Source organism: Ochotona curzoniae, unplaced genomic scaffold, assembly GCF_017591425.1.
Source record: "Ochotona curzoniae isolate NIBS_2020 unplaced genomic scaffold, NIBS_Ocur_1.0 contig_1, whole genome shotgun sequence".
Classification (NCBI taxonomy): domain Eukaryota; kingdom Metazoa; phylum Chordata; class Mammalia; order Lagomorpha; family Ochotonidae; genus Ochotona; species Ochotona curzoniae.
Window position 1 is genome coordinate 14,932,430 of NW_024464918.1, and position 17,782 is coordinate 14,950,211.

At 49.3% G+C, this 17,782-nt stretch overlaps 1 protein-coding gene across 5 annotated transcripts in view; it reads right to left on the bottom strand.

Moving 5' to 3' along the window:
* CYFIP2 (cytoplasmic FMR1 interacting protein 2) overlaps window positions 1-17,782 on the bottom strand; it is a 111,317-nt gene that overhangs the window by 16,764 nt on the left and 76,771 nt on the right. For all 5 annotated transcript variants that reach the window (XM_040989407.1, XM_040989489.1, XM_040989568.1 and 2 more), the window contains 3 exons: window positions 8,597-8,740; window positions 7,381-7,471; window positions 6,519-6,649 (listed from right to left, as the gene is read on the bottom strand). In XM_040989407.1, the coding sequence (XP_040845341.1) occupies window positions 6,519-6,649; window positions 7,381-7,471; window positions 8,597-8,740 (366 nt within the window). The remainder of the gene's footprint in view (window positions 1-6,518; window positions 6,650-7,380; window positions 7,472-8,596; window positions 8,741-17,782) is intronic.

Below are 17,782 nucleotides of genomic sequence, written 5' to 3' on the forward strand. Positions count from 1 at the left end.
AGCGAGGTTTGTGGGGACGTAGGGTACTGCACAGGGGCCTGGCCTCCCAGTGGGCACCAGGTACACTGCAAAGGTCATATATGCGGTAAGAGGAAGGCTTTCTCAGGGTCATCTGCTAGCAAATGTTTTTAAAAAGTAACAGGATAACATGTTAAAGGCAGGAGGTGGCCTGTCCTTGTGTGCTGGGAGCGGCTCTGGGGCCATCACAGTCACCCATGCCCACAGAGGGGTGGGGCTTGTTTTCAGGCCCTGGGCTAGAAGCGGGGCAGTGGCACTCGCACCTCAGGGCTGCTGCCCTTGACTTCCAGTAGCCAACAACAGCAGCGGTATTTTAGTTGTTTGGATTTAATGTGAGCCATTTTCCTTGGAAAGGCACCGAATATCTAATCTGGCTTGCAGGCAAAGACTGTCTTCCAGGGGCTAAAGTTAGAACACTAGGGGGGCAGGTCAAGGACTTCAGGCTTAGGACATGCCCTAATGCAGGTCGGCAGCGTGCTGTGCCTCAGCTTCCTGATGTACAAGTTAACCTTCCCAGTTTGCCCCATGGTTGAGTACTACAGCTAGGAAATAAACGGTAATAAGAAATGAGGTGAGGACCCAACACACTAGCCTAGTGACCAAATCCTCACCTTGAATCTGCCAGGATCCTATATGGGTGCTGGTTCGTATCCTGGCTGCTCCACTTCCCATCCAGCTCTCTGCATGTGGCTCAGGAAAGCATTGGCTCAAAACCTTGGGGCCCTGCACCCATGTGGGAGACCAGAAGAAGCTTCTGGCTCCTGGGTTCAGATCAGCTCAGCTCTGGTCATTGCAGGCACTTGGGGAGTGAAGCAGCGGATGGAAGATCTTTCTGTCTCTCCTTCTCTCTGTAAATCTGCCTTTCCAGTAAATAAAACAAAGTAAAAACTCAGGGGTGTGGAGCAAGCACTGCTCAATCCAGGCTTCGCAGGTTGTAGTTGGAAGCTCAAATTTTAATAGAACAAAAAGCTTCCTGTTGGTTTTAAACCATAACAGGATCTGATTAATAATTGTACAAAATCTGAGTCTTAAACTGAAATGTTATTTTGAAATTGAAGTACAGGTACAAGGCCTTATTTTTTTCCAGCAGGAGTTCCTGGAGTAGAAGGCCAAGCCCTCCGACCATGGTCAGTGGAGGGTGGTCAGCCCGGAGGTTTCAGGATGACTCCGATGCCACGTGGCGCTCTCTGCTGGAGAGGGGTGGGGTCCCTGCCTTTGGCGACCAGGAATGGGGCTGAGTCACGTCTGAGCTCAGTGCTCGCAGTCGCCTGTACAAGTTCAGAAAAGGAGGTCCCCAGTAGCTCTTGGGTACATATGACCCAAGAAAGATTGTATCAGCTAGTGCAGATAGCTGGAAAAAAAACAACCCCAAACTTTCATGACTCTCCTGACTTTGTGATTTTCTTGGTTTAGTGACCTCTTCTTGACTTTGATTCTGTGATGAGGTTTTTTCTTCAACCCTGAATTATGAAATTCTAGATATCTACTCTCTGAAAGAACACTGAATATCCTTGTATCTCTGTCTAGTGTCACAGCGAGTATTTGTCATATTTGCTGCAAATCTATCTTGCTAAATAGGCTTTTTTAATTTGTTTTAAAGATTTATTTTATTTTTATTGGAAAGGCGGATATACAGAGAGGAGAGACAGAGAAGAAGATCTTCCGTCTGATGATTCACTCCCCAAGTGACCGCAACGGTCGATGCTATGGCGATCCGAAGCCAGGAGCCTCTTCCGGGTCTCCCACGCGGGTGCAGGTTCCCAAAGCTTTGGGCTGTCCTCGACTGCTTTCCCAGGCCACAGGCAGGGAGCTGGAAGGGAAGCGGGGCTGCTGGGATAGAACCGGCGCCCACATGGGATCCCAGGCGTGCAAGGCGAGGACCTTAACCACTGCGCCATTGTGCCAGACCCGCTGAATAGTCTTAAAATAAATTGAAAACATTATCACTTTAGCCTTCAGCCCCCCAGCTTACACCTCCTCCTAAAACATCTTACGATGTAGTGATCTTCTATTTATATTTTAAAAGTTCTAAACATACAAGCCATCCTTAGCTGTTCCTTTCAGGTTTGTGGTATATATTTTTTGGTTAAAGCTAGGGTCTAGCCATGAAATTTCAAAAGTGGGAATGTAATGCAATTGCTCTACCAAAAGAAAAAAACAAACCCTTAAATAGTGCCAACAGGAGGTGATTACTGTGTGCTGCTGTTCCTGGGAGGAGTTAATGAGTAAAAACTGGTGTATGTCCCCAGAATCATTCTCACGCTTTTGTTGAGATCATTACGTAAGAATCAGGGCCTGCTGAAAAGTTGCTGTTCATCAGCAGAGTAAATAAAAGCATTAAAGATTTTTACACTTAATCTTAGCCAAAAGGCTGAGAAGCGATGCAAAAACCTGTTACACGGAAACAGTCGAAATTCTTACAGCAATTAGTGCTTTGACTTTGCTTTCAGTCTTAAAGTTGTTCTATTTTATATTTAGTTTAAAGCAGAGGAGCCTGCAAGGATTGGCAATCAACACCCAAATCCTCAAATATTCCCAAGTTGCTTAGACTGAGGCTAAGTGTGGGTCCGGTTTCTCTTGGCTACAGGACCTTCCAGATGTTCTGCGGTCCTAAGCAGATTTAGGTTCTATTCCTGGGTGGAAACAGACAAGCTTTAGCTAGTTTTTCTACAGGGAACCATCAAACCAACCTCAAAACAATATTGTCATAGGCAGCATTTTTCTGAATTTCTTTAAGGCATCAAACAGATCAACAGCACTAAACATTTACGTTTGCTTTTGTTCCGGAATGCAAAGATGTGGAGAAGTGGAGGTCAGGCCAGCCCCATGAGGAGCTCCGCTCTGCTAGGATTCCTGGGGGATGGGAGCCCCGTGCTCCTAACATGGGCTTATATGGATGTGCCTCTTCATGGGGTTAGGCCCCAAGCAGCAGGCACGACCTGCGGCTTCCCGTGTCGTCCAGTGTTCATGTGCAGGGCAGAGCAGGAACTGGGGCCTCCAGCCGCTTGCCTGGGATTTGGTGCTCTGCAAGTCTCTGGCACATCACATCCGGCTCCTTGCAGCTCTGGCTGAGTCAATCAGTAAGTGACTCTGAACTGATCATGTTGGCAGGTGGTGTGCATTTGTGGTTTTTGCCACCAGTTTTGCCCGCACCTAAATAATGCTGGGTATTGTTACTATGTCTCCCCTGCCCCACACCCCTCGTGTTCCAGCACTGTCAGTAGAACTCTGGTCAACTTTGATCTACAGTGAAGAGGCTCTGGCTGGGACAGTGATTCTCCCTTCTCCTCAAAGCACGCAGTGTTTCCCAAGGCTGCCATTTCCCGAAGTGGGAACCTAGGGCTCAGGCGGGCCACACAGTAAGGAACTCTTCTCTTTCCTTTCTTCCCTCCCTCCTTTTCCCTCCTTTTCCTTCCCTCCCTCCCTTCTCCCCCTTCTTTCCTTCCTTTCTCTCTCTCTCCTTCCTTGGACAAATATCCCAGAAAAGTATTGTATGTGAGGAAATTGCAGGGCAGGGTTTCTCTTTTCTGTCTGTCCCCCTCCCTTCCTTCTTCTCTCAAGTCTTCTTCAAATCTATCACTGTACAAACTCTTTCTTTCTTTCTTTCTTTCTTTCTTTCTTTCTTTCTTTCTTTCTTTCTTTCTTTCTTTCTTTCTTTCTTTCTTTCTTTCTTTCTTTCTTTCTTTCTTTCTTTCTTTCTTTCTTTCTTTCTTTTCTTTCTTTTCTTTCTTTTCTTTCTTTTCTTTCTTTTCTTTCTTTCTTTCACCACCCTAGCCCCCCTCAAATCCCACTTACCTCATGCTTATGCCCGCTGTTCGGTGAAGAGCCCCCTGGTGGCAGGTACCGCCATAACACCTTACCCTCACAAAGCACTACGTACCATGTCTCCAAACTCGTGCTACCCTCCACCTTTCCTTTGCTCCGTGCTGTGGCCTGCCTTGCTTTGCGCGAGGACGGGGGAGGGATAATAGAGGCAAATCTGCAATATAACTAATGGAATTTCCTCTAGCATTTGTGACCACATAAGTAAGGGCTTGTACCTTCCTCAGTACTACAGATGGGGGAGGACAGAGTCTTCTTAGTAAATAGGGCTAGGACAACTCCAGAAGAAATACAATTGCAATAAATCACAAGAGCCCCAACTATAAAGGAAAAGAAATGTCAATACTAAGCCATTAGCACCGTGATTGCTCAAAAAATAAGCTATAGTAGTACCAGTAACACATATGTATTGCCTATAAATCAACAAGATGAGGTAACAATATAGCAGAAGTTGAAAATTGATGCTTCAATTAGTATTCTCCTGTAATAAAGAATACTATAGGGCAATGGAAGAGCCACCCACAACAGACATGCTCAGAGTGGACAATTTCACTTCTAGGACATGCAAGAAAAACTAGTGTCTGAACATAGAGATCAACTGTTTCTTGGGTTACAATGGGCGTATTCACACACACAATTGTCCCAAAAACCCATGTACTTGTGGGGTTTCGGATAACATTGCATCTTCAGTTTCCAGGAAGAGAAGAACTTACAATCTACCTTCATCCAAACGATCAGCCCCCCCCCCCACTCACGAATTAGACTCACCTGCCTTAGAAATGCAAGCCACACAAGGCAAAGGTTGGCAGCACATGAATACACACCCACAGTAAAAGCTCTAAAAATCCACCAGGAAAACAGAATAGGAAAGAGAAATGGCGCAGATTCCCAGCTCCCCATTACATGTTTTTTTGTTCCTGGTTTTTCTAAAACTAACAGAGCTTCTATTTTATAATTTTTAGGTCAACAGTAACACGTGCCTGCCTTATGTGAAACGAGGGCATTCCAGGTGAGGCCTGTGGGCTGGCTTCTCCCCCTGGCATCTGGAAAAATGATTGTTATGCTTTTTATTTCTAGATTTTTTTTTCAGTCAGTGCAATATTATTTTGTGGGTTTCACTTGATTTTTACCTGCCGGGTAGGACGCGTCTTACCGTCTTATCTGATCACTTGCTCTTTTCACAAGGCATTGTGCCTTTCATCATTTTCTAAGTCGAGAGGCACAAACTCACGTTAGCCCTCCTCATGGCAAGTACCTCCCAGTCTCCAGAAGGAGAGGTGATCGACTCACACAACCCTTGGTTAAGGAATGGCCATTATGCCTGCTACTTCGTTTTACATACTTGGTTCAAAGAGCTCCAAAGAGTTCATGCTTTGTTTTGACCTGTAGAACTACAACTTTCTGGAGTTCTGAGCCCTGTTTCCCACCCGCAGTGCAGACACCAAGGACTGGGGTCAGCCCTGCACACCCACACTTGCCTTTTGCCATGCTGTGTGAGTCCCAGTGAGTTGCTGCTCTCACTTAGGCACAGAAGGGGTGCAAGCACTCAGGCTGCTGGGGACTCAGCCTTGATGGCCGCTGACCCCAAGTGTCCTGCCTTGCTTACAAGTATACGCAGGTGACCGCGTAGACAGGGATGTCTGAGGAAAATTGTTTCTTTCCTCGCAGCCCGCAGCTCTTGTCCACGTCCTGGAGTCTGAATGGATGCCTGTGAAGCCACGCTGAAGAGGAACAAATTGCTGGCTCGAGAGCCCTTTACAGCAGCAACAGAGACTCTGCTCCAAGGATGAGCAAACTTGGCCCAGCTTCCTGCTGCCTGGCAGTAACTTGACCTAGTTCTGCAATTAAGACATGAAGGCTGCTGGGCTTGCAGACAGTTGGAGAGGGGAGGATGGGTCCTGGTCTATTAAAGTTTCCTCTTGTCACTGCCTTCTGTCTACCTCCTCTGACCTATCGCCAGCGGGTTCACCTTGGCCTGCATATGGCCTCGTCCTTCGTGCTCTGTCCACTTGATTTTACTCTCAGCACCTCAGCGGCTGTGCAGAAGTCGGCCCTGTCTCTGCCCTGCTTGCCCCAGCTTCCTGCAGTGGTACCTCCCTGACACGACCCCATGCCATCACTGTTACCTGCAATTCACTCACGTGTCATCACCTGCAGTGCTGCTCCAGGGGCATCTACCTATGTCCCTGTCTCCCTCCTGTGGACAAAAGCTGTAACTGCTTTGCCTCTGGACTGGTTACCCGTAACCAATAACTCTGGCTACTTTCAGTTTTTAACCAATTCTGCAGACTAAAATTACTGTCTCCCATCCCAGTCCGGCTTGGCAGTCCTTTCTCTCAGTCAAGGACAGCAGCTCCAGGCCACCTGCTCTAGCAATCCTCCCTCACCCTGTTTCACGGTCAGCTTTCAACCCCTATAATGCACACTGCCACGGTTCACACAGGACTTCTGTGCCGCTGGACACAGGAGACGTGCTGGACCGGCCACCGCGACATGTCCCAGCACCACGCCCTACCTGTGGTAGCCAACTGCATGGAAAACGAGAAGCTTGCACTAAGGGCAAAGGACATCTAGCGAGGGGGCGCAGGGGCAGGATCAGAATCCAGGCTGTCTGACTCCAACGTTAATGCCGTGGCCAGGGGCTGCCACACTCAATACCCTCTGGCCTCGGGACTCACCAGTGCTTGCTCTATGAGGAGGCAGAACAGAACGGCATTGCCCACTTCCCGCAGGCTCTGGAACACATCTGTTTTGAGCTCGGCATACTCAATGATGTCCTTCAACTGGTGGTGGAAGAATTCCAGGATCCCTGTAAGGAATGGGCTAGTCAGGCGGAAGTGGACACTGCCCCGCAGCCTTTATGGGATGTGCTGACACGGCAGCAGGACCAGGCCCCCACCAACCAATCCATGCGACCCACGTTAGAGGGGCCCGGTACTAAAGCACAGGAGGCTACTGACTGCGCTCGTATTGAGCAACACGCAGAGCACCCTACAATTCCCCAGTCCCTCTAAAATGCCACGATGCTGTCTCCGCGTGCAGCTCAGTGTAAACAGCAAGCCCAGAGGCCCACAGCGCTCGTGTGGGGAGCTGGGATCCAGGAACAAAGCATTCTGCCCCATCCCTTTTCTACCACACTTACCTAGCACCTGACGTCAGGGCCTTTGGAAAAACACCACCAAATAAAATAGAACAACATCATCTTTTCTGACTGGCCAGGCCCTATACTGAGTGGCAAAGATGCCTGTTTGCTCAGTAACCTTGGGATGCTTGGCGCCATCCCCTGGGGCGGCCGCTCTAATGCTGAGCCAAGTGGAGGAAGGTCTCCCAGACATGCTTACTTAACACAGCCCCCTGCAAATACATCTTCCAGTGCAGCATGGGACCACCTCCCAACTGCTGTGAATCCTGGGAGGTGGGCCTGGCAGGAAACGGGCAATCAGAGATGGGCCTGCTCAGAGGAACGGCCAAGGGTTCAAGGCTACCTAGCCAGGGCAGGCTGTGCCTGCTCCCTGCCCTGGGAGAGGAGCCGTCACCTACCTGGGGAGCCATACTCGTGCCGGGGCAGACGGCATATCTTGGGCATCACCTCGATCAGAGTCTTCACGTACTGGAGGATGGTTCCTTGGAGCTGCCAGAAGAACAGCAGTGATGAGCGAGTTTGCTGGCATGGCACAGCACAGCGCGCGTCATCCGATGCTGGCCTGCTTGGGGGGTGGTAGACCCAACCTGAGAGTGGAGCCCTGCTGCCTTCCCGGAGGAGGCGGGCTCTCACCTGAAGGTTGGGGGGACTGTCGCACTGTGTCGCACTGATCTTGTTCAGGGACAACGAGACTGTGTAGGACAGAAAAGGTAGGTCTTGTTGCTCTCTTGGACTTAGAACCTCCAAGAAGAGCATTGTTTAAGGTGTGGGGTCCTTGCGAGGGGGTGCGGATGTTTGCATGTGATCCAGATTCAAGAGCGAAAGAGAAACAGAGCCAGGGACCCATGGGGATTGAGATACACTATGTAATTTAACCATGGAAAATGCCTGGCACGTCCATCCTTCCTGAATCCCTGCAGACATCCTTAATCAGGGATCCTCCTTTCCCTTTCACATCTGGATTTAGCTCCACAATCCTTTATGCTCCATGGCCCCGTATGGTTGCTGCCAGAGAACTGGAGTTGGCAGATGAACCCTGTTTGCCATTCCTGTCCTGGTTACACACTACCTTGTTTATTTCTCTCTTTGTCATATTCAATTTCCAAGAAAGTCTTGCTGAGATGTTTTGGCCTTGCTTCAACGACGTTTCAGATGACCACACTTGGGGCAGAAACAGCAAGGTGGTACAGCGACAGTCCCCTTGGAGCGGTGCAATACTTCTGGTGGCAGTGATTTAGCAAGAACTCCCAAGGGACAGATGTGGAGACTGATTAGGGATGTCTGCCAGGACCCTGGCAGGGGAGGAGGACCATGGCAGCACCTGTGTCATGAAGTGGGTATGCATAAATTCCACAGTGCAGCACAGGCTGGGAGAATGAGAAACCAGCAACAGGCCTTGGAAGTCTAAATCAGAATTTCTGGGTTCAGTAACCAAAAACAAGTCAGGGTCAGGAAAAGGGAGGCAACACCACAGCAACGGAACTGAACAATGGCTACCAACCACCAAGGGGCACAGGAAAGGACGCCCTGGGCGACTGCTCCAGACAGAGCTGGGATGTGCTGTTATGGGTCACAAAAGCCACCATCTCCTCCAGAAAGCCAGCCTTGGCTTACCAAGCTCTTGACGATCTTCAGCAGTTCCTCCATGACCACCGCGATGCCCTGGTACCCCAGCAGTCTGCAGATGGTCTTGAAATGAGGGGGTCCCACGAAGTTCCTGTAGGAACTATAGATGTGGCTGTAGGCAATGTTGAGAGGCTGGAAGACAGAGGTGGTGGCAACTCAGCAGCTGACAGACCTGCTGGGAGCTGTCCTTCTGGCAGAAGGGACGCCCCGTCATAGGCTTTCTCAATGGGGTCTGCATGTAGAGCGTGGTGGTCTGTGACAGCCCAGGGTAAAGGTCATGGAGGGAGTGGAGGCTGCTCCTGGCATGGCAGGAGGGCGGCTGGGCTTCCAAGCAAATAGCCCTGGAAGGGACTCTGCCATCCGCAACTGCCCCTGCAGCCCCGCGGGACTGTTTCTACAAAATGAGCCACAGCAGGGATTAAAACAGCTGCTGTCCCTTCCCTAGAGGCTTGTCTCATACTAGAAAATGCTAGAAGAACCATGTGAAAAACTCAACCGCTGACTCAAGAAGGTTGGCTTTTTTTACTAACAACTCTTTCCACCCATGACAGGTCGGAGTCTGAACATCAGCTGACTGCACAGAGGGGAAGTCTCTTGGGCTTTTGAAGCCATAGTGTCCCAATTCTGTGCACTCACGAGGATCAGGTGACATGAGTGGTTTCCTAACTTGTAGAGCTGTTGTCCATGTCAAGTGACAATGCAAGCTGTGCTGATCAGCTGCTGGGGGCTCAGCCCCGGCCAAGTCTTGACTATTCTACGTGACCTCTGGGTCCCGTGAGACACCTTATCTGAACTGGAGTGACAGCCTGATCCCTATCCCAGAACAGGAGGCCCCAGACTGTCTCACTGGCTGGCACAGAAGGTACTGCCGGCCACTGCTGCTTCTGAAATGCCACCACCCTACGGAGCTCCGCAGACCTCTGCATGCATTATCGTTCAAGGCTCACAACACACCCAGGTGATGGGCCACACTCCTTGTCCCGTTTTGCACACGGCAGAATGGAGGCTCAGGCTGGTGAGCCACTTGCTCAGGATCACACAGGTGACAGACACCGGAGCGCCAATGAACCAGGAATGGCCACTTCCCGAGTCCGGGATCTTAACCTCTCCTGTAACTGTGAACCCTGCAAGCTGCATCCTGTCAGAACTCTCAATAAAACTTCATTTCAAAACTGAATGCTAAGGATAGTGTTTCTATCTGGAATTGTAACACACGTTGTACATAAACATGAAAATATGAGAAAACCACCTGTGATAGTCTATCACCTAAAATTACCAATTGGCTAATTAGAATTGTTATATAAATTATATAAGAACTATAATGATGCCTTGGAGAAATGAGAGATCTCTAACTCCCTTTGTAGCTCTTACGGGAAAATTAAACTGTATTTAAGTTTTGAGTTTCATTCATTTTACTATGCATGAATTATTCTAAAACTCACATGCTTCATAATTATGATACCTTCTAAACATGATGAGACACAAACAATATGATTACAGTTCCCACTAATGAGTTCGTGACGAATCAGACACCCACACATTCTCCAGGTTGGATAGGTCACTGGGTGAACTCACACCTCTGTATCAGCAGGCTTGCAGTGTGAGCACGAGCAGCCTTCAGTACCCAACCCCGAGGAGCTGGCATGGGTGACTCCGCCACCACCATGGAGACGGACAACCTGTGTGTAGTTTCTACATCTTTGGGCCAGAGTGGGTCTCTGCAGGTAGGGAAATAGACCTGACTCCACAGCGGGATGTTCACTGACACGTTCAGCAAATCCTGCGCATCTGAGCTCCATGTACCCATGTAGTAATTACATGGGTTCATATCATGTAAGTGTGGGCAGCAAATTTATTCTAGTGCCTGTGGATGAGGGATCAGGACTAGGGTGAGTTGAGACAAATAGGATACATGCTGACAGGAGCTGCTTTCTGCTATAGGAGCAATCTTAGTTCTGCTCCAGCTCCTGAAGGTCCAGGCTGTATTCTGATTCCTTCCCCAGAGGTGGGGAGCAACCAGCAAACACCAAAGAGAGAAATCATCATGCAGCTGTATACACACGGTCTGCGTGCACCAAAGTTTGTGACTTTAATTCCTACACTGAAATCCTACTTCAGAGTGGGAAGATGTTAGCAGATGGTTAGGGTACAAGGGTGGGGTCCTCTTCAATGTGATTAGGGCTTAGGGCTTCACTGCCACATGAGGACCTAGTGCGGAAAGTGGCTGTAGACCAAGAAATATCCACTCCCCAGACACTGGAGCTGTTGGCCACCTTTAGATCTGGAAGAAATCAGCCTGGCTAAATGCTTTCCTTGCAACCGCCAAGATCCGGTATAGACGCCAGTGCATCTCCCAGCTGCGTGCTTATGGCGTGGGAAAGCAGTAGAGGATGGCCAAAAGCCTTGGGCCCCTGCACCTACACAGTAGATTAGGAATAAGCTCCTGGAACTTGGCTTCAGATTGGCCCAGCTCCGGCAGTCACGTCCATCTGGGAAGTGAACCATTGGGTAGAAGATCTTTGTCTCTACTTCTCTCTGTAAAAATCTGCCTTTCCAATAAAAATTAAAAATTTCGTAAAAATTCAAATATAAAAAAATAAAGGGAGGATGTAAAAGCAGAAGCGAGCTCTGCTGAAAGCATTGCTGCTGCAAAGGCTGGCACCTGAAGCCTGCACAGACGTGAGTGAATGACAACCTGAGGGGCTCGTTGCCATGGATGCGTCTGGTGCATAGGCTAGCCTAACAGCCTTCTCACTCCCACCCACACCAAGGACTCCAGGACCCTCAGAATCCAGGAGACCTTGTACCACTCTCTCCTTTGTCCCCTTCTCAAAAATCCTCTGGAAAAAAATTTTTTTTGAGTAGAAGGGAGCTTTTAAATAGCTACCTCTAAGGGAAAGACTGAGATCAACAAAATACTTACACACACACACACACACACATATATATATTTCTCTCTCTCTCTCTCTTATTCTCTTGCTTTATCTCAATCTGGAGGATGGGCTATGGGCAGGCACACCTAATTCCAAATTCCAAGTCTGTACATTCACTAGTTCAGTGCTCCTGGGTGAATAATCAACTCTCTAAGCCTTGTTTTCTATGATGTAACAATACCAGGTGCAAACTGGCTTTGTGCAGTGGTCAGAACGGTGCTTGGCACAGTGAAATTCTAGATTACAGCCACAGCCATATTATGTCTGATGAATTGGTCTAGAAAGACAGAAAAGCACAGCTTCCTGGTCAAGTTTCCCCCACTCCAGCTTTGGCTACAACTGCAATTCTTTAATGCGGGTAGGGGGGTGTGTTTTTGGAGGAAAAATCTTAGACAACAAAGCAAAGTATCCCTTCAAGGAGCAAGACCGAGGTCAGAGCTGGCAAAGCTGATGAAACACACCCAAATATGCAGATTGTGTTCAATACAAAAACCAAAACCAATCCAAAACAACACACACACACACACAACAAAACCACAGATGTGAGCTTCCCCTGTCAAACTGTGGTGGGTAGACACTCCACTGCAAACGCCCAGGAGGAGGTGAGCAACAGGGAGCCCCCTGCCCAGGACGCAGGGCAGGTCAGGGGTGCTCCAGTGCTCCCTCTGGCGGCCTGAGCTCTCAGGCATCCTCCTGCATGCTCACCTACTCAGCAGCTCCCTCAACTTGGCCCTCTCCCGAGGGGATGTTCAAACCAAGTTTTCCTAAAAGCTGCTGGCAAGCACAGAAGCTTACAAACACATGGTCAGACACACAGAAACCATTTGGCAGGCCTTCCCAGCTTAGGCGCAGCAGAATCATTTTGGAATTGTTTTTGCCATACACAAGTTGTTTAAAAAAAAAAATCACTACAAAGACCCATCTAGTATACCCCAGAGGACTCCCCCTGGCGGACATGGCTGCTCAGTCCCAGCCTCCAGTCTGGACTGGAAGCTTAGGCTTTAGTTGCTGGCCCATGCGACATTTCCTGCAGGTAGGACCGACATGAAATAGGCCGAATTCAAACTCTTCAGTAAACCAGTTCCTCCCCACTGTCCCCTGCTCTCCCTCCATGCTGCAGCACACACATGCAAAAGGCAACACACGCATGCTGAAGAGGACATGCACACACAGCCCCGGAGGGCACCCATCTGACCTGCTGGCTCAATAGGAGGCTGGGCCCTACTGAGAAAATGTGGGAATAGGGAAGCCTGGGCATTTTCTGAGGCTTGGCAAAGAAAAACAGGAAGGCAACATGACTTGAGACACTGGACGCTTGCCACAAATCTCGCACCCCTAACCAGCTCTGCCCACTAATGCAAGTGGCAGCCAGCGGTGAACAGGAACTAACAACGCATCCCATCTGTTGACTGCAGCACGTTTAAAATCAAACTTGCTGGCCTCCACACTGCACCACATAGATAACTTCAGGAGTCCTCAAGAAATACATAGCAAAGCTGACCCGACCTGCATTTTTTTTTTAAAGAAAGCAGAAATTGGGTGGGCCTTCTCCCTTAATACCCCCCTATTAACATGAAGGAAACAATACAGAAAAAATACTAGTCTTACCCACTTTCTTGTAGCCCTTAAACCTTTTTACCTGAATTAACTATGTAAAGATTATCAAAATAAAAAAAAGAAAAAAAATGAAAAAAAAAAAAAAGAAACCAGAACAATATTTAAGGGCAAGAAAAAAAATACAGTGCATTTGATCTGGTAGAGAATAATATTTGGAAAATAGCTAAGAAAAACTGTGACAAAATCATTAACTACAACATTCACCTTCTGAGTTTTTAGTGTTATATATGGACTTTATGCATTTGGCCTTGCTCTCACACCAGATGGGAAATGTGGCCAACCACGCCACACATTGCCTGATTCTTCTAGCCAACAAAATTTGTAAGCAATTTGCATCCCCACTCTCTGGAATCATAATAGCTGTTTTCAGACATCCCTAGAGGAATTAAAACTGTTCCTAATTTCCTGTTTTTTTGTTACATTTTCTCTCATGAATTCCATCAGCTCATAAACTCAAACACAGCTCTCTAACTCAGGTCAAAGATTTGCAAACCTAGTGATTCCTCTGCAGGTCAAGGAAGAGGGGAAGCTGAACCCTTACAATAGCAATACTGCTTGTCAGAAGGGTCATGGGCACGATTGTTCACAGCTCAGTGAGGCTGTGGGTGGATGTGTCTGTCCCTTCTGGACGTTTGCTGAGCTACAAGGAGGCGTCTCCAACAGTTAGGGTCCTTGTTGGCCTTCCCAGCTCGAAGGGTAAAGAGGTCACCTTGTGATCTCAACAAATGAGGCTCCTTTCTGTTAAAGCCACGGAACAAGTGCTTTGGAGGAGGCAAGGGAACAGCACCCAGCCTCCCGATGCAGACACGCCACATCCCCACAAGGGCGGTTAGAGATGCTAACATTTCGGAGGAAGCCACTGTCCTCACTGTTCTCCAGCAGGGGTACCCAGTGCAGGATATGCTTCTCTGCTGATATTCTCACACAGTAATCCTTTCTAACTGCCTGGGTAGTTCCTGAGGCTGCTGTCGCAGGGCTCCTGAACATACACAACAGAAACCTATTCTCTCACATGTCTGCAAGTCATCAAGGCAAAATCATCAGGGAGTTGGCAGGGCCATCCTCTCTGCAAAGGCTTCTGGACAGACCCTGTTTCTGGATTCTTCCAGCCTCTGCTGGCTGCCATCACTTCCCAGCTTGTCACCATACTGCTCCAAGTCTCACTCTGTCTTCTCAAGTGCTGACTTCTGCTTCTCTTACAAGACATTTGGGATGCCATTCCAGGCCCCTCCTGATCATCTTCCCACATTAAGATCCCTTGCTTAATCAGGCCTGCAAAGGACTTCTTCAAAGAAAGCCCTATTTGTAGGTTCAGATTCAGATCTGATCTCCTTGGGGACCGAACGAGGTAGAATCCTAGATGAGTTCTGCCCTAGGTAACAGTTAGCAGAGGAGCAGAAAAGCCTGCTGGGCCGGTGAATCCATGATGTGTGATGGCTGGGAGTGGAACCACACAGACACAGGGTGCGTGGTGGCTGTGAAGCAGGTGGAGCAGCTGGTGGTGGTGTCATGGGGCCCAGGGAGATTCCTTGCTCAGTCTAGCTGGCAGGCACTGGCATTCAGGCATTTGTGTTGGGCTGAGTGAGTCCCAGCTCCTGGGGCCTAACGACTACAGTTTTGCAGGTGTAGCAAGCACACGAGGAATTTCCCCGAGATCCAGTCATGGCTCAGGCAGGAGCATTACGGAGGCAATGACAATCATGCTACACCAAAGATCCTAGCAACGACTCCAAAGAACCATCAGGAAAGGACTCATTGAATGCATGAGTTATGCCACAATCTGTATCATTTGGAAGAAGTTTTACGATACTCTGTAGACTTGACTATCTAGAATACGTATTTTTTAAAGTTTTGATGCACATATTGACCACTGGATCATTGTTCAAGCTTTTGTTTCGACTTCTCACATTGTCCCTAAGTGACAGAGCTCCCCAGCAAGTGAGCGGAGCAAACATGTGCTGAGCTGATCTTGCAGAGGAGCTGACAGCTTCCTTGCTCTGTGGCTACATTCAAGTGGCCGGATGCTCTCTCTGAGGCCTCTCGGCTCTCGGCCTGTCCACGTCGTTCGAGAACCTGCTGTTCTCTGCTGTCCTGTGGCTGCCTCTCACGGGAAGCTAATCTCAGCTCCTGGCTCTCTTCCTGGTCATCCTCTCCCTCTTAGGCCAACACACAAGTACCTGGACATACTGGGGGAAGGTTGTTCCTGATGCTGGAGAAGGAGCAAGCTTAGTTAGGGTACCACCCCAGGGGCGGGGGGGGGGGCGGTCTCACATTAACTTGTTCCTCTCATAAAGGGCACTGCTGACAAACCCTGACAGCCCAGAGGGGCAGCACAAGCCCTGGCACGCTGAGCCAAGGCTTCGGTTTCCACCCCTGATTCTGCCCAAGAGTGATCTAGCTGCTTGGGGAGAGCAGTCTTCTCTTGGCACTGAGGGACACGAGGATCTAGATCTTGCCTTTTCTGAGCATCTTCTGCAGATAAAAAGCTCACAGCTAAAAACATCATCCAGGAGCGTTAAAAATAAGCTCGCATTGGCTGTGGTAGAGGGCTTCAGTCTCCCTTGTCCTTCTCCAGGCTCCCTAACCCTAGTATTTTTATTTTCTCTTAAAATAACCTCTTCAGAGAGCACCTGCGAACCATGGCGCGGTCCTTTCTGTGAAGCGAATGCGCTCTGCACCACAGGGGAGTCCGCATTAGTCTTTGGCAAGAGACATGCTGGGCACAATGTGGCAGACGGGAGCCAGGCTCCTGGGAAGGCTGAAAGCTTCCAACAGCCACGGGGTACCTGGGGACACGGCCGCTTCCCCGAGCCCTTGACCAGGGGACAGGGCCTGCTTCTGCAGGCAGCTCTTCCTGACGCTTTGACTGCTGTCCAGGTGAATTACAAGGACAGAAAGCCCAGTAGACAAAAGCTGCCTTTTCAAGGCCACACTGCGCACACTCGTTCAGCCCTGCCGTGTATGCGAGTGACGGCCATGGTCTATTTCAGACGTGTCCCATGGTCTCTTCCATTGAAAGGGACAGCATGTTCTTTCCAGGCTGAGAGGCCCACTTGGAGGGAGATGCTAGAACACTGGACCAGGCACAACCCTGGCAGCTTGCTAGGACAGAAACTGCTCCGGAGACAAGAGGCCGGAAGACAAGGTGGTGACATGGTCACACTCCCGCCTAAGGCCCTAGGGGAGATGCTGCCTTGCTTCTCCCAGCTCTGGCCACTCCTGGTGTCCCTGGTTGCTGGCAGCATACCTTTCACCTCTGCTATCTTCCCCTGGCTCCTTCCCTTTGTATGTCACTCTGCACAAACCTGTGCTGTCTCATGCACGGACCCTCGTCATTCTATTTAGGGATGGTTCTAAACTCAGGAAGATCTCAGCTCAAGATCCTTAACTAATTATAAATACAAAGGCTCCAATTCTCAATAGGGTCGCATTCTGAGGCTCTGAGTGGCTGTGTGTTTGAGAACCACTCCACCCATCCTCATTAGGTGGACTGAACGATGATTTAGCAAGCTTGATGAAGGATCAGGACTGGCCAGGGAGGGTGCTGATGCCTTCCATCCACTCTCCAGACCCAGCCTGGTCCTTAGCCTTGCAGGTGACAGAACTGGGCTGCAGATAACAAAAGGGTCGTATCTAGTGCCATATAACCAGGTCACGCCACAGCAAACAGGGATAAATGATGAACACGATGGAGAGGTAGGACGGGAAGTGGGGAAGGGTGTTTGTGGGGTGGGAAGCGAATAGAATGAATTTGGTTTTAGTTCTGGGAATTAAAGAAGGGCTTCCTTGTCTCTGAAACCATAATCCAGAATAGGATCCAATTGGGGCAAGTAAACTAGGATCTGTCAGTTAGAAAACGTAGGAACCTAGGGAAAATTACTATTACATTGAAGACTTGGGTATAGGGAGGGTTTTTTGTTTTGTTTTGTTTGTTTGCTTCCGAAAGGAATGAGAGCTCCTCTCATGGGCAAAACCTCCTTCCCAGACCAGTCACAAAAAGCACCGTGCCTACAGATGCCTGCTGGTTGCCATGGTGAATGATGCTGATCTGAAGAGATGAACCGTGTGAGCGTTGGGGGCGACAGTGGGATTACTCAGTGGTGAGAGAGACATCCAGGAGAGCTCGGAGTGGAGGAGGAAGAAGGGACCATCCTCTCAGCTGGGGTCCACCCCACCGTGGCGGGCACAGCTCTCACCACATACAACGCCAGCAGCAGGTAAGACTCGCCAAAGGCTCTTCTCGGAAATGAAAATGCAAAAACAGTTTTTCCTTTTTATGCTCTTTTGAGGGAAGGGCCAGGTGACGATAAATGATTAGCTGAGAACTGGAGGAGGGTGGCTCGACACAGAAGCAGAGGAAGAAGAATAACTAAGGGTGTTGGATTTGGTCTGCCAGGCTGAGGACGCTGCTGGCATTGCGACAGGAAGCTCTTAAAAATGTCTGCTGCAGGGAATTGAGCCTCCAAGGCCAGTCAGCAGCCGCTATGAGGCAAGTGGAAGAAGAGGCTGGTGCGCCATAAGAAATGGACTTCTGATTACTCCTGCTGGAAGGGCTTCCAGAGGTGGCCGCCAATGCATCACCAGTAGCGGATGAAGCGCTTACATTGCGATCAGAAGTGTGCTG